This window comes from Coloeus monedula (genome assembly GCF_965178545.1).
Source record: "Coloeus monedula genome assembly, chromosome: 1".
NCBI classification, from domain to species: Eukaryota; Metazoa; Chordata; class Aves; order Passeriformes; family Corvidae; genus Coloeus; species Coloeus monedula.
In genome coordinates, this window is record NC_138781.1 from 46,886,525 (window position 1) to 46,902,819 (window position 16,295).

A 16,295-nucleotide genomic window follows, 5' to 3' on the forward strand; every position below is an offset into this window, starting at 1 on the left:
AGCAAAGGGTTGCACTTGGGTTGAATCCTCCATCTATTGCTTGTCAGGGTGTGTGGCAGCCCCTAAAAGTGAGGGCAGTCTGCCTTGCCTGCTCACCAAACCAGAGCCTGGGGGCAGGGGGAGCTGGCTGGGAAGTGAAATTGTGCTGGTGTGGACTGGAAGAGCTCAGCACAGCCCCTGCACCCCCAGCTCCAGTGATAAATAAATCCCTGCAAGTCACCATCCTAGTAGAGAAGGTGGCCAGTGAGGAATGTGGATATAAGGGAGGTATTTTCTACATCAAATTGTAAAATAATTTTTTTTTAAAGGAGAAAATAGCTATTTAGAATTAATCTAGCAATCTATTTAGAATTTATCTATTAGCATTTTATTGTTAGTATTTAGAATTTGCCTATTTAGAATTTATCTATTAGTGTCTATTATCTCCTAGTATTTAGAACATAGCTATTTAGAATTATCTATAGAATCTCCCTGTTTTGAATTTATTAATTTATAGAATTAGTATTTAGATAATCTTTTACCATACTTAACTGAGATAACTTTATAAAAATAGATGACAACTCTCAAGGGTCACTAACAGCCAGATGTAAGTGGGCTTAGCTAACGAGGGCCTCTGCAGAACTCAGGCCGTTTCTACTCCTCTAATGAAGCAGGCAGGTGCTATTCTCAGAGCTGGCAGCTGACTGCTCTTAGGAAAGGAAGTTGCTGGCAGCCAAGGCTGGCAATTGCTGACTGAATTGTCAGGGGCTCAGTGGAAAAGGAACATGGGTGCATACCCAGAAAAATCCAGATATTTATGAATATTTTTTCTGTGTGATTTTTGTGTCTTAATTTGATAGCAGTACTTTCTGCTGTGTAACTCCATATGGTCCAAATATAACAGATGTTATACTTAAATCAGAATTTGCAGTTGTTGAACTTGAATATTACGTTTTTCTGTGTGAAAAAAAAAATCTAATTTTCCTTTAAGCTTAAAAATGTCATATTTAGCTAGTACGGGGTGCAAGGTTTTAGCTCAGTTCAGCACTACCAGTGTTTGTTTGACAGTGAGAGGACATTTGAGCTGGCTGCAACACTTGCTAAGAGAAGGATTCATTTTCAGCTAAATAAAAGTCCCAAATACTTGACCTTGGTCATGTACTGCAGACAGAACAGATATTGTGAGTAGAGGAAGAAAAAAAGAGTAACATTTACTTAATTTTGCTTATTCCTTTCCTTTAGATACACTCTTTCAGCTATGGGAAAATGGTCAGGAAAATGTGTATCTTTCTTTCCAAACTAAATCATAAGTTAAATAAATTTTTAGGGTGGCAAAATGTTTCTGGTTAGAAATTTTATTTAGAAAGATGTACTACTCACAGCATTTCTTTCTTAAAACTGAAAGGAGAATCTCGATAGCAGTTACAAGAGTTAGACTGGCTGGAGAAGGATGACTTAACCTGTAGCTGTAGTGTTGATTTTGTTTGCAGTTAATTTTGTTCATGGTTTTGGAGATGCAACTGATAATATAAATTCTTATTTCTGGCCAACAGTCTAGTGATAAACCAATGGGATTTTGATAAAGTGGAGGAGGCTGTTTAAAAATGCATCTTGTGTTTTCCTTTAACTACTACATAAGCAAGAGTTACAGTTGGCAGTGGGACGTGAGATGATGAGCAGACATTGATAATCTGCACAGAACTATGGAGGTTTTTAAAATCTGATCTCCTGGTTCAGGTTGATTGCATAAATAACTGGTTTTTTTCTATAACGCTGTATGAATGGCATTTCAAGAAGTAAATTATTTGGCATAAAGATACCCCTTGTACAGCAAACAGGTTCTATCAAGTAACTGCAATGTGGCTGAATTGCCTTTAAGTGCTAGCAAAGGTTTACTGCTCTAGCAGATCCTTAACACAGGATCTGAGACTAACAGGATTTAATGATAGGAGAAAAGTGTGCTGGAGATCTTAACTTAGCTGCATCCTTGTGGAAGGGCAAGAATCCTTTTCTTTAAGTGATTGTCATTACAGATTGAACATTTGGTGATTGAACATGCATCGTCCACCTGCTTGGAAGTGAGATTGGAAAATCTTCCTTACATAATGCTTGAAAGATGGTGGCTTGATCTGAAATCCTCTGCCAGTTTTAGATGTCCATGTAGTTGGAAAACCATCACGTTTCCTTCTGATATGTGTAGGTTCTAGGGAGGCTGAATACTAATTTCAGTAATTCAGATTAAGATGTAGTTGGAGATCTGTTGTGTTAACTGCTTTTAAAGATGCTTCCTAGTCCTTTTCTATATTGCTCTGCATGTGCTCTTCTATGTGGTTTTGTTTGTTTATTTGTTGGGTTTTGGTTTTTGTTTTTTTTTAAATTGTGGGTTGAACAAGATCATCACGCTGAAGGAGTGGTGGCTTGCTCACCTGCTGAGTGAGGCTGAGGAAAAACTCTGACGAGAGAATCAATGAGTTTATGTGTACCCTGAGGCAAGTTTGATGGAAACATGGGACACTCTTCCCTTCTCAGAAACACCACACAGAGACACCAGAACTGCCCCTCCTCCTTTTCACCATGCTGGGATAATCAGGGAAATCCATTACACTTGTAGTCAGAATGCCAGAATGTTGCTGATGCATCTCGTGCTGTGGAGCTGTGACTATCAGCTACACTTCACATTCTCTAGATTTTAGCTGTTATCTGTATTCCCAAGATAAACTGCCTGTAAATGGAAAACTTCGTCCCAGTGTAAACTTTGTGAGTAATGCCTGGTAATTAGCCTCTTGAAGCTAGAGGTTGGTTGAGTAACCAGTGCATCCAAACACATTGGTGTTTTTCAGGCCTTTGCCTTTTGGACTTTTATTTGGCAGCTATGACAAAAGAGCCAGCATGATTGCATGTTTAGAAAAAGCTCTAAACCCAAGAACCACTAACCCTACTCCGCCCCCCCCCCCCCCCCCACCCCAAACCTTAACATCAGCCCAGCTAATGTAAGTTCTGCAGGTGCCTAAAACCCCAAATGTAAACTGTTAAAGAAATTGTGTCTACTGAGCTCCCCTGGAAATGCTGCAGCATCCCCCAAATCCTTGCTGTATGTGGGTGGTGCAGACCAAGCCACTGGGTGGGCAGCCCATGCTGATGGCCATGGGGAGTCACACGCAGCAAAGCCCTGCTTGTCCTGCCCACTGAAGCTGCAGTGCTGGCACAAGAGGGGCTGTAGGAAGGCTGCTCCCTCTCTCCCAGTTTTCCCATGATCATCCTGCCCTCCTTCCTGCCCCAGGAAAATGGAGGAGACAGGGAGAGAGGCCACAGGGACTGGGCTAAACTTCACATCCAGTGCCTATAACTGCTGACTCAGCAGCTGTCGCTGCTGCCTTCAAGCTCTCACCATCTTCTGGCTTTGGCTGACAGGCTCTTAGCAGCTGTTGCTCCCATCTCCTTCTGTCCCTGGCACTGCCAGGGTGCTTTCAGCTCTTTGAGGTTGCTGCTGCTGCCTGAGTCATGCCTCTGGAATGGAAGGCAGCCAAGGCACTATCCTCAAGATCCTCGCCTTGGTTGTCCTACTTGGTTGTTTTTTTCTGGCTTCAAGGCTCCCACCTCTGGCCTCCTGGCTGTCCCTGTGTCAGAACTAGGGAATGACATGACTGTAGGTTCTGTACAAGGAGAACATCATCCCTCAAACACTCTGCCTGTTCAGATGCAGGCTGGAATTTCTGAAAGGTCCCTGTGCTCAGCAGTTCTCTGATGGCACAGCATGTGCCGTGTGATTTGTGAAAGGATGCTCACACTGCCCCAGATTGTGCATTGAGCCTCTGCCCTGCATTCAAAATACAGGGATGATTTAATTTCATTTTACTGCAGAGGATTCAGAGGTGGGGCATGGAAACTACTCTCTCTCTCCCCTTCTTGGAAAAGTTCCAGCAAGGGTGGTAACAGACGTAAAGCTGCTCATTTGGAAAAAATATGTCTGGTCATACCAAGTCAGAAATTCGATAACAGACCACAGGCTGTAGGGAAAGGCCATTTTTTGAGATGTGTATTAATTCTGGTGGAAGAGAATGCAGATCTAAGCTTTCCTGTATTTTCATTACAATTCCTCAGGGAGTGGAAGATGGCACAGTTTCTGCTCTGTATAAAAGAAAGCAAAGGGGAACAATGATTATATTGCGCATTAGGGGAGTTGTATGATTTCCTCTCTTTTATTAATGAATAGATTTAGTACAGCTGAGACCTCACAGGACCAGGGTCACAACATCATCTTTAACTTATCCTGCAACATATCCGAGCAAGCTTCCCAACTTGTGGTTGTATTAAGCTGTGTCACTCTGCACAATGCTGAGAGGTGGTGTAATGTGCTCAGTAATTCAGGGGAAATACTTTCTGAAGAAATTTTGTGTGGTGAGGGTGGTGAAACTGGCACAGGTTGTTCAGAGAGGTGGTAGATGTCCCATTCCTGGAAACATCCAAGGTCAGGTTGGACAGGGCTCTGAGCAGCCTGGTCTAGTTAAGGATGCCCCTGCTCATTGCAGGCAGGCTGTGGACTATTACCTTGTGAAACTATCTGTTGTTACAAAGATGAGAAATTTTATCTCAGACACACTAGCTTAAAACATTTTTCCCATTTGACAGAGGATAAGGGAAGAGTAAGGATAGAGAATGTTTTGCAATGACAGAAAAATATGAAGAAGAAACACTTTGCCTGAACTGGGTGAATAAAAGCATTTTTACTGAAGAAAAATATATGTATGAAAAACTTGTGTGAAAGAATGTAGAATATGAGTAAGATCTTTCAAAGTACAGCTGAGACTGAAATGTCTTTGAAAAGGCAACACAAACGCACAATCTCTTTACAGAGCATTTACACCTTCAATTTTACAAAATAGCCACGTTTTCTAAAATGCTCCTCTGAAATGCCTGATTAAAAAGGACAGTGAACCACAGTATCCCATCAGCAGCAGTTTATCACATCTATAAATCCAATCTAGATCTCGTTATAACAGGAGTGTGAGACGATAAAGAACAGTGTAAGAGCAGTAAAGAGCTTGTAGTTGACAATTGATACCATATATATTCCATAATCCCAAAATGAAGATAAAAGTTTTAAATTAAATTAAACAGTTCCATCAATGAGTAATAAGCACATCTAAGATAGCACATGTGTGCTCTTCTGTCCAGTTGCCTCCTGGAAGGAATGGAGTGACTTGAGACTGCAATTTACAGGATTTTCTGTAGAATGGAGTTGGCAACATCCAGGGATTCATCTTTCACCAAGACAATATCATAAGAGTCCATGTATTTTTCCAAAAGCTCATCTACCTAATTGCAGAAGGGATAAAGAGAAAGACCCCCTTAGTTATAGAATTAATTATTGAAAGAGTTTTTGTCATTAAAATATTGCCCAATCTTTCCACCAGATTCTGGGAATAAACCATGCAAATAATGTATCACTCCTACAAGTGAATTCTGCAGGAGGACAGAGTAGGAGTGGCCTGACCTAAAGTGCATTCCAGGATATAATACCTCATGTTTATTCCAGGATCTCACACACAGAGGTACTGAAAGAAGAACTACTTCTGGAAGGGCAGGGAGAAATATAAAACTGAAGTTTTCTCTCTCCTCAGTGCAAACGGCTGTTCATTATAACTTTGCAAATAACTGAGTGTCACTTAAAAACCTCAAAAAATAAAAAGAGGAGAGACTGCCTGGATTTGTTATTTGGGAGATTATAATTTTTCTCAATTATCAATTCAGTACTGAAAGGAGGAGGAGCCACAGGAATTTAAAAGAATTAATTTTTATAGCCTCTGAATTTTACTTCTCTATGAAATACCTGTTTGGAAGTAGTTCTGTACAAAAACCAAGGCAATATATACTTGTGGTTTTGAGCTCATGGGTTAGAAAAAAATCCTTGAAAAATGTTTGAAATTTCAAACCAAATATGGGCTAAGTACTTGGTTTGATGTCTGAACAGTATTATAGTGAACCTGTTTCTAACTGCCAGTGCTTCATTCAAAGCTTACAAGGTTATGTAGGGCTACTTACTTTATCATTGAGATAGCCAATCTTAAGAATGTGCTCAACATTTGCTACTCCATCTGCCATACTCAAGTCTCCTTGAGAATCACCCAGCAGTATGATATTGCTGTTGTCTTTTAGCTGTTTGAAGTACTCTGTGTTCTTCAAGGCACCATCATGTTTGTTGTAAACGTGAATCAATTCTCCTTTAAATCCTTTCAATATTCCCTATTGAAAAAAGCAACACTGAAGTTATTTTTGGTACCATTAAGGCAAGATAGAATCTATAATGAAAGAGGTGATACTGTTGAGCCAACATTGAACCACGTAATCTGTGATGATGAACAAGATAAATTTAGTGTTGAGTAATGTAATGGCTGTCACAGCACTGTTAAGAGCAGGCAGACAGTGATTCTCCCTGCTTGGAGGGGTATCTACATCTCTCTCTATATCTGTATCTTGTAGTGTATAGAAATAGCTACTAAATACCACAAACACTGTGGTATTTATCAAACATGTTTGATAAGAATGTGTTATCTCATACGTACATTTTCATCAAAATCCATGAAATTGGAAACCACTTTTACATTCGAATGGTAGACCCCAGCCTGGTGGATTACTTCCTCAAGAATGTCACCAATCCCAGCAGAAAATATGAACACAGGAATATTATGTTCACTGAGCTTATCAAAGAAGTTCTCATACCCTTCTCTGCAACACAAGAATGAAAATACAAATCAAATCTCAAATAAAGAAAGCCAAGAAAAGTCTGAGTTTTTAGGAGACAATCACATCATCTTTGGAAAAGAATTACTATTTCTTGAGCACTTCATTTCTTTTACTTCACCTTTTCAGGTCAGCAAGAACCATCAATCTAACACAAGGCATGTTAGCAAGAAACTGCTGCATCAAGCTATTTAGTCTTGGTCTGTATAATTTTTCCCTCCAAAACATCTAATAATGTTTTAAAGATGTAAAAACACTTCCCCCTCTCTAAGTACTCCAGAACAAGCAAGCAGCTAGCAGAATTCACTCTAGCTACTATCAGGCTGTACATCTCCTTTCTATCTTCCTTGCTTAAATATGTGACTTTGTATAGGGTCACTACTATAAAACAAATTTTGTTTTTAAATCCTGGAAAAATATATTGTTGCTCTTTCCTGAAAGTTTTTTAGTGTTCAGTAACCTATATACAGTATTCCAGGAACAAGATAATATTATCTCTATATGCTTTCTCCATACAGACATAGATTGGTAGAATTTTACATTTTAAAAAAGTATTGTGAAAGTTTTAGCTTGTGGATGGAGGTTCAATGCACATGGACTTAGGCTTTCAAACAGGCAGAGACTGGGTGCTTGTCTGTTGTACAGAAAATAAGGATTCAGTCAGCATTATAAACAAATACTTCCACAATTTAAGTTCTAACATCCTGTTTCAGTAGTCCAAAATTTACAGACAGTTTTAGAGGGGTTTCAAAGAGATGGGAGCCACAGCACATTTTGAACAAGGATTTTGCTGTCTTTTAAACTTGCCTTCAGCCATAGAGGAAGAACAATATTTAACACAACATATGAAACATGTTTCTCAACTGTTTCTCAAAAAAATTAAGTTAAACTCCACATTGCTTTAAAAAAAAAAAAAGGATCACCAGTGAAATTTAAAGAGGATGAAAATCTTCAGAAATGAAGCTTCTAGAGATGGGACTAAAAAAAGTTCCAGATCTCTGCTCCATACAGTGTGATTATTTTCTGCATTTAGATACAACACACCAATAAAGTGGGAGCACAGAGAGCTCAGTGTGGTCCAAGGTTAAGGTGTCACATTCTCAGGAACGTGTGTGGGTTTTTTAATTTCCCTTTTCTTTTTTTCTCCTCCCCCCAACACTCAGGAAGAATCTACAGAAAATACTCTGAAACAGATTGATATCGTTCAAATCAAAAGGAACTTACTTCAGCATAACATCAGATTCCCTTACAATTTCTGCAAACTTGTCCTTCTGTAAGCCTTGTTCAATGAGTAGTGCATGAGATTTATGGTACCTAGAACATAAACAAAAAAATGGGTTGAATGTTGCTTACTAAGATTCACCTTTCATTAAATTTCATGATGAAAAGCATCGTGTATGGGTAATTCTTGCTCATTCAAGTGAACAGCAAAACAGAAGCAGTTTTGTACAAAACTTGAAGAAATTAATTCAGTTAATGTGATAGCTAAGAGCTAAGTACTGGCATTAATTTGCTTTTGAAAACTTATTATATCCAATCTTAGTACAATTTGAGCACAGGAGGTGTCTCTTACCATTCTACCATGTAGGGGTATTTCTCTTCAATGGTGAGAGCTGGATCAATTTCAATGGCATAATAGGTTTCTTTCAGCTGCAATAACTGAAGGGGAAAAAACCCATCAGATGTTTAATGTATTTCATAAAATAACACTTAGCATTTAGTCTAAGCAATCAAAATAATATTTTTGTCAGGGAGTAATGACAGATGTCTGTACAACAAATCAAATGGTTGTAGGTTTTTTGTTTACCTTTTTCCGACATTCGTCTGTGATGATCTTTGAGTTATCAATGATGTCTGGGGAAGGGGTGAAAAAAAAAAAAGACAGTTAAACAAGATGGTACATTTCTTTTACTTTGCTCTACAACACTGTAAATGGCACAGATGACAATGTCTGGTGACATACCAATATATTTCCTCAGAACTTTTCTTACCAGCAGCCAACAAAAGGCACATTTTTCTTCATAAGTATAAAGATGCCCTTCCCTTCATCTCTGAATTACAAGGTCAGTTACAAGCTTTTGTATCTGTTTCTTGAGACTTAATTGTTTCTGAAATCATCCTGAGGCATTCTGTATGTTTAAGAGTTCCCACTTCTCCTTGTTTGTTCCAAAAAGACTAGAGCATAAGGATAAAATTGCCCAGAATTCTATGGAGTTTGCTATCTGGTTCTTGCGGGTGTCAGGACTATGATGGGCTCTTGAAAAATAAAAGTCAACCATACCATATTTAGCCTCTAACATCTGAGGGTTTAAAACTTAATGCTTTAATTGTGAATGAAAACTTATCTGATTTAATTCACACAGATTTTGATTAATATAAATATACACATAAAAACACAGTCACTAGAATACTTCATCAGTAGAATGTGCAGGTTAGCTAACAAGTCAATAAAAATCTCATTAGGGAATAAATTGAATAGAAAATTAAACTAAAAGGAGTGAACAAATCAATCTGTATTAAAAAAAAAAAAGTACTCACTATGACAAGTTGGACATCTTTTTCCATTGTAGGAAAATCTACTTAATGTCATATCAAAATCTGTAATAATCTATTTAAGGAAAGAAAAAGCAAAACTGTCTTACAACACGGAGGGACAAAATAAAGAATGGCTAGAAATTCTGAATGAGCAACAATAGCTGCAGCTGAGTAGCATGTGTGCCACAGAAACCTCCCTATTCTATTAAACCATTGTCACGGAAGCTAGCATATCCCAGAAGAATAACGTTTTTTCTAACCAAACTGTTTTTCTCATTACTTTGGTGAGAATATTTCCTGAAATTACTAAGCTTCTATGCTTATGTCATTTACTTAACTAGTGTCTGGCTGAATTACAGTTGAATCAACAAGGACTGTTAAAAGAGTTAACATGTCTAAGTTTTGGAGATTTCTTGAAGGTTGAATTCTATTACATATTTATATATATGCTTAAATTTTTTGGCATAGAGTAACAATCCCACAGTTGCTTTTATTCCAAACTGGTTACACCTTTACCTGAAGTTTGGCAGCTCCACCTTTGATGAGGCCACAGATAATCTCCTCTACTCTCCCTGGGTCCTTAATATGGACAGTCTTCTTCTGAAACTCTGGCATCTATGAAGAGTAAGAACATAGACATAAATACATAAATACACTTGCAGAGGAAAACTTACTAGGCAATACCTGCTATCCATCAGATTGGAAGCTCTGCATCTACAAACAGTTTCACGTGACATCAAGACATGGTCAGGACAGAAAGACAAGAGTAAGAAGAAACAGAAGATACTCTGGATGTATTAATCAATGACTGTATACTGCTCTGTTTACTTTCAACATCTGTTTTCATTTCCTAATATCACATTATTCAGTAAGTTGACACTCATAGAAAAGATAATTTTATTTGTAGGAAATAAGGGAGATGTGTAGGAACAGGACATATGGGATCATCTTGTGATTCAAATATGTCAACTAGGAGATGGTAAATCTTAAAATTAACTCTCTTTGCAATTAATATGCCCTTAAAGTGTCAACAGAGACAAAGAAGACATCCATTGTTTCCTTGAGAATGCTGAATGTCAGCTGAGTGCTCCAATACAACAAGGCTGTACAGTAATCCCTGCTCCCTAGCCAGTCCATCAGTTGCTACCATTACCTATTTCACTGCACACTTTTAAAGTAACACATGACATCATATTATATATTCCTTTTGGATGAATTATACTTCTTGAATACTATGATAAATGCTGAATTTTGTGTAACAGAAGAAAAAAAACCCCAAAACTTTTTTTGGAGAAAAGTATTCTTTTTCTCAGATGCTCACTGGATAAATTTTCCCCTTCTTCCTGAATGTAAAACCCCAGTGTTCTTCAATCTTCTTTTGCAGAATACTGTTTTTTAAATCTCTGGTATTTCTTGATGTTGTCTTGGCCCATCCACTTGAACCATACTCTTTTTCCAACACAGCATCCATTAGACTGGGAGTATAACCTTTCTGCTCTGCTCTGACAAGGCCTCGCTGAAGGGTCACTTTGGCCCATGTCTTCAGGTAACATCTTTGCGTGTATGTTAAAATACGTGCCCCGTGTTAGCAGTAATATGGTGAGAATGATTCAAACTCAGTTGGTAATGACCAAATATTCTTCAAAATGACTCCTAAGCAGAAACAGGTATTTGTGCAAAGTGCTAAATTTTACATTTAATCTTTCTGGATTGTATCTTTTCTTCCATGACAGTGCTCCTATCTTTCAGTATAACAAATAATTCTAGTCCCTACTGTGCTTACTGCTACTTTCTGGCTGATATCCTCAAAGAGACTACTGAAAACAGAAAACAGAAATCCTTCTAGAATCCTAATAATGAGTCTCTGATAAATTTCCAAGTTTTTCCACCCATTCAAAAAGTTTCACCTATACCAGAGTATCTTTTCAAAAATTCTATCCTGAACAGGCTATTCACTACTTCTTTGCTTTAAAAATCTCATAAAGAAACAAACTGGATTAATTTCACTTTGTTTAAAAGAATTAAGATTTTCCTTTCCCATCCTTTAGCAAAAACATTTTCTGTAAAAGTGGTATCTCCTAAGCCAATATCCCTGAGTTTCCTGTGGTGTTGCAGTGCCTTGCTACTACTTCTTTTAGCACAGCAAATTCACAAAAAGTACATTAGGATTGACTTCCAGCTCTCAGCTATTTCCCAGGCTGGGAGTCATTGAGAAAGCTAATGAGTGTTAACAAGATACAGAATTACTGAAGAACATCCATTAAAGAATTCACTAGTCTTTTGAGATACACCTTTACAAAGCATTTCTTTATTCACAATTAGCAGCACATCTAGCTTCACAAAAAAAAATTATTAATAATCTGTAACTCTTGGAAGGTGTTTTATGGTATTTCTTTTGTATGTTATATGGTGCTGGTAAACAAGAGTAAGCTTTCCACTTTTTTTCTGGGTATACAACATTCTTTATACTGAATCACAAAGCACTTTGTGCTTGGTAATTTTTTAAGTGTAAATTGACTAATTCCTCTAACTTTCAGCAAATTATATATGTATTTTTAGATGTGGAATGCAAAAATTAAACAAAATGAAATCTAAATGCATGCTTTTCTAAGAAGTAGTTCAAGCATTATTTGGTTTACTCAGATACTAATCAACAGATTTCCTAATAGAACTAATTTAAACAGATGGGGGAGATGGAGAGATCAGAGGAAGAGACTGGATGAGGAAAATTGGATTGTTTGGTACTGTTTCATTTCAGACTGAGCCCTTTCGTAAGTTTCTGAAACAACCCGAGGAAAAATCTTCTTGGTAAACACTTTAGTAGATCATGTTAAACAAGACATTGCTTAAGATTTTAAGTATGATGAAAGCTTCCTGCTTTGATGTTGTAAACTACTCAAGATCAGTTTATAAGATTAACTTATTTCTAACATGTTTTTCATTTTTGCACACAAATTGGTTGACGAGTATTTTAATTTAGGGCTGGGGGAAAGTGTTCTGCAGCAACCCAGACATTTTCAGTCTCACAGACACTTTCATAGGAAAAAACAAGTCTATGTTACAGATGTGACACCTGACAAAGCCTCAGACAAATATGGTCAGTCAAAATAGCCACTTTTCCCATCACTAGTTCCTTGTATTAATATTTGCAACTAAACATTAAGTAGCAATTCTTTTATTTAGTCTTTATCATTCTTACAGTAGAAGTAAACTGTCTAATGAATGTGTAAATGAAACTGAAAATGCAGCCACCAATTTTCTGGCAAACTGTCTCCTCCAATGTTTTACACTTCCGCCCAGTTTAGCTGTTGTTTCATTGTTGCATATTTGCAATTCTTCACAGTTGAAAGAGAAAAGCTAGTTGGAAAGAACTGATAAGACAGATGAAAGAGCAAAGGGTGAAAAGTTCAGTCAATTTGATAAAATTTGTGTTTCCATTTACTTTTAAAGAAAACTCTAGGAGTCAACTTGCTGTGCACATAAACCTCCCAAAATTCTGATGCTCCAGTTGACTGGGATGAGCACACACAGAGAAGCAGCCAACCAAAAATCTCCACAGCACTTAACAAAGTCAAGAAAGCTTTTCAGAACCAGGAGCTTCTACATACAGAACTAAAACTATATAAGCAGAGAAAAAGGAATTCATAATTCATTGTGACATCTGAAAGTACATCATGTTAAGTCACTTAAATGCCCCTATATATTCTGTCATGTTATAAAAGTGTGAGAAGAGTTTTGCTTTCTTACCAAGGCCATATATGTGCTATTGAATAGCTCAGAGGCTGGTATGTCTTAAAACATATGTTAAAAGATGACAACTCCCAAAGGTAATTTGTGGTTGGCATATACACTGGCCATAAACACATTTTAGTTTCTAGTTTCTGACATTTTTAAGGAGCCTTTGAGGGAAGGAAGAACAAAACTGAGAAAGATTATTTTAAAGGTTGAGTTTGTTGGATTTATGAAAAGGAAAAAATTATCTGCTGGTTTGTGATAGCAGGTAACTGGTATAAGGATGTAGGAAATCATTTTGTAGCTAACAATGTCATGGTCATACCTTGAGGAACGAACAGTAATGGATTCACGCAGGTTTGGAAATCCCCCAGTCCTACAAACCACAGAATGGGTCATTTACAACAAGGATAGTTCTGAAAATTACAAATCTATTTAGTACATGAGACATGCATCTGTGTAGTTGGGTTAAATAAAGATAAGTATTTGCTGTAAATACCATATTGGATTCTAGTTTTGAAATGAAGTTTCTTATATGCAACTGAGTAACAGAAGTGCAAACAGAACTGCTTTTATGTATCCAGGGGCTGCTTAATACATAAGTTGTCTTCTTAGTATGTGAGGCAGTGTGTATCTAAGTGCATGCTGTGTCAATTTGATCATAAAACAAGAGCTGGTGATAAGACCTGTCATCCATTTCAGTGATCTAAGTGAATTTACAGCTGCCATAGTAGGCATTTCCAATTAGGTACCCCAGGACATTAATAACTGATTGTGTCCACAAGGAGTAATGTCATGTTCTGGAGTTAGGATTATACTGAACTTTTCAATCTACTGAGTATTGGAGGTAGAGCAGTTACTTTCCTCCCCCCAGTAAAACAAGTCCCTGTGACTAAAGCAAAAAATAGAAAGAAAAATTTAAAATGTCAAATAAAAAACTTAATGTAAAGGACAATTGTGTGACCTTGTGTTCTCACTGTCAGTAATTTTAAATAGGGAAGGATGAGTTGATGAATTACTTGCTATCTTAACTACAGAGAGATATGGCTTATTTCACAATCAGCTCTAGACACAGAGCCTGAAATATTACTAGTAATAACTCGAACTGTAGGAGGTTGTCATCATAAGTCTGCTAAGTAATGCTTTGACAAAGGACATAAAAAACTGGAGCAGAGTATTCTTATACAGATACCCTGTAAGCCTACACTACTTGGCAACTAGCAAATTTTCTTATTTTATAAAAAGTCTCATTTAGTATGGAAGCCTCCCAAAAATCAAATCATTGCTAAGAAAACACCCTGGATTATGGGTGGACAAAATTTTAAGAGAACTTCTCTATAAATCTCAATGATTGACAGAGTACTTCGTTAGATGTCAGTAATTCTGAATCATAGTAAGAACTGTTCTCACACTTGTAAATGTATTAAAAATATTCCACAAAATTTCAGATTACCATAATGTCATAAAAGTGATAGGACAATAAATAAGATCTAGCTGTAATGCTATTGACACTATGTGAATTTCAAGTATAACACAATTTCTATTTTCCTACTTTGTTGGTAAACCTGCCTTAAACTAGACTAGGTTTCAAACCTATTATCTTTTGATAGAGAGAACACACAAGGGTGGGCTGGCAAGGAGAGGGAACTATCCATTTATTTCTGAGCAAGGCAAATGCAAATCAAAGTGATAAATTGCATAGGGGCAAATTATTTGTAAATTTTATTCTAATCTATGGTGACAGCTTCCAGGTAAGAGAGTATAAACCAAGAATAAATGACATTTATTTTTGGAACCGCAGATGCCCAATTTCAAGGTCTAACACTAGCTATCACATATATTCACGTATGGACATGTACCAAAAAAGGCAGGGCATGGCAGCAGTGATAGCTGCGAAATTTGATACCCAGAAGCTACGGAAAATTGGTTTTGGTGTTCTTGGTGGAAGAAAGTAACAGTTTAGTGAAAATATAAAGAAATGGGGCACATTCCTTAATTTACATATTATTTTCCACTTCTTTTTCTTTTTTTTCTTTCTTTCTACTATTACAGAACATTACTTGTTCTAGAAAACAAAGCTTACAAAAAACTTCTGAAAAGCATGCAAGCTTCTCCATGTAACTTCTGCTACTTGCAACATTTGAGTTGCAAGAAGCAGGGGAGCCATAGCAAAACCCACAGAATGACAGTGTGGAGATCTTTTCCTCCATATGTTTATGCTCATATATGTATAAAGAAAGACTGCCTTTAATTCAGACAATTTGAATTCTGGTCCATGAGTGCAACAGAGGTTTCTCTTAGCTGCCTCAGCTGTTAGTAGGCTTATATTTTAGACAGGAACAGCAAAAGGTACTGAACATGAGTGTAATCACTCCATTATGTGCAGGTAGTCAGGAGAACTTCACTAGTTATCATGCACTCTGCTAGCATAACCTGAACTCAGAACAATACTTACTAATTTATAATTACCAAAACCACAATACATTTTATATTCAGGTGATGCAAGCTCAAATATGGTAATAAATCCTTAGTAACTAGTAATTACCAAATTACTATTTTAGTAGTTCTGCCAAGAAATAGCCTTAGGACTACTTAGCTAAAAAGTAAGTAGGCAAGTGTTATTATGGGAATGAAACAACAGAACACTGAGTATCTTCACAGTTGCTTGATAACATGCTGTACATGTAGATACCCAGCACAGGTTATATGAAATAAACTGTGGAAATGGGTTCACTGCCTAAGCTATTTTAAGACATGGAATAGGATGCACATTAATTTTTCCTGGTTTGCTTTATTTATTTACAACTTTTTTATACTTAATGTGCTGTGTCCTGATACTTAGTTTGGAAAAAAAAAAACCCCATTTAAAAATCTGAAGAGAGCACTTTCACAGAAAACATGACAACAGCGTTTCCTGTTGTGTTTTTAAAGGCGAGTACCTGTGCGTTGAGCTTACGGCACTCCTGATTCTTCTGTCCTTGATTTTGTCCTACTGCAACAGCATAGGTGGCAAGCAGAGTCCAGAGATGCAGGGCTTGCATGCAGGCTGCCAACAAAAACCAACCAAATCCTTTTAAGAATTGGTCTGCTATGTTATGTGATCTTTCTATTCCTGCTGTATAAAATAAAAGCCAACATGCATGGTACATAGCGACATCACTGTGAAAATACCAACACTTCAGAATACTCTGATACATACTTAAAAGTAGAGGAACATTTAAGTTGGATTAACCTATTCAATGAAAACCACTCAGTATCTTATTCCTTTGATGCTGTTGCTTATTCTGTGCTACTACATTTTAAATTTA

The 16,295-nt window shown here is 37.2% G+C and overlaps 2 protein-coding genes across 6 annotated transcripts in view; one reads left to right on the forward strand and one right to left on the reverse strand.

Moving 5' to 3' along the window:
• The window catches only part of FKBP9 (FKBP prolyl isomerase 9), a gene marked incomplete at its 5' end in the record, with an annotated part of 27,713 nt that extends 19,715 nt beyond the window's left edge, over window positions 1-7,998 (forward strand). Inside the window, one exon of the mRNA XM_082281170.1 lies at window positions 7,884-7,998. Within this exon, the coding sequence (XP_082137296.1) occupies window positions 7,884-7,918 (35 nt within the window). The 3' untranslated portion in view covers window positions 7,919-7,998. The remainder of the gene's footprint in view (window positions 1-7,883) is intronic.
• Window positions 4,685-16,295, reverse strand: part of NT5C3A (5'-nucleotidase, cytosolic IIIA) — a 26,523-nt gene continuing 14,912 nt past the window's right edge. For 3 of the 5 annotated variants that reach the window (XM_082281188.1, XM_082281190.1, XM_082281191.1), the window contains exons 2-10: window positions 15,927-16,033; window positions 9,772-9,870; window positions 9,259-9,328; window positions 8,528-8,574; window positions 8,294-8,379; window positions 7,945-8,034; window positions 6,543-6,705; window positions 6,022-6,222; window positions 4,685-5,295 (exon numbers count right to left, since the gene is read on the reverse strand). In XM_082281188.1, coding sequence (XP_082137314.1) covers window positions 5,194-5,295; window positions 6,022-6,222; window positions 6,543-6,705; window positions 7,945-8,034; window positions 8,294-8,379; window positions 8,528-8,574; window positions 9,259-9,328; window positions 9,772-9,870; window positions 15,927-16,033 — 965 coding nt within the window. In that variant the 3' untranslated portion in view covers window positions 4,685-5,193. Of the gene's footprint in view, window positions 5,296-6,021; window positions 6,223-6,542; window positions 6,706-7,944; window positions 8,035-8,293; window positions 8,380-8,527; window positions 8,575-9,258; window positions 9,329-9,771; window positions 9,871-13,312; window positions 13,364-15,926; window positions 16,034-16,295 lie in introns of those variants that run through there. The other 2 variants (XM_082281192.1, XM_082281189.1) reach the window with 2 other exon arrangements.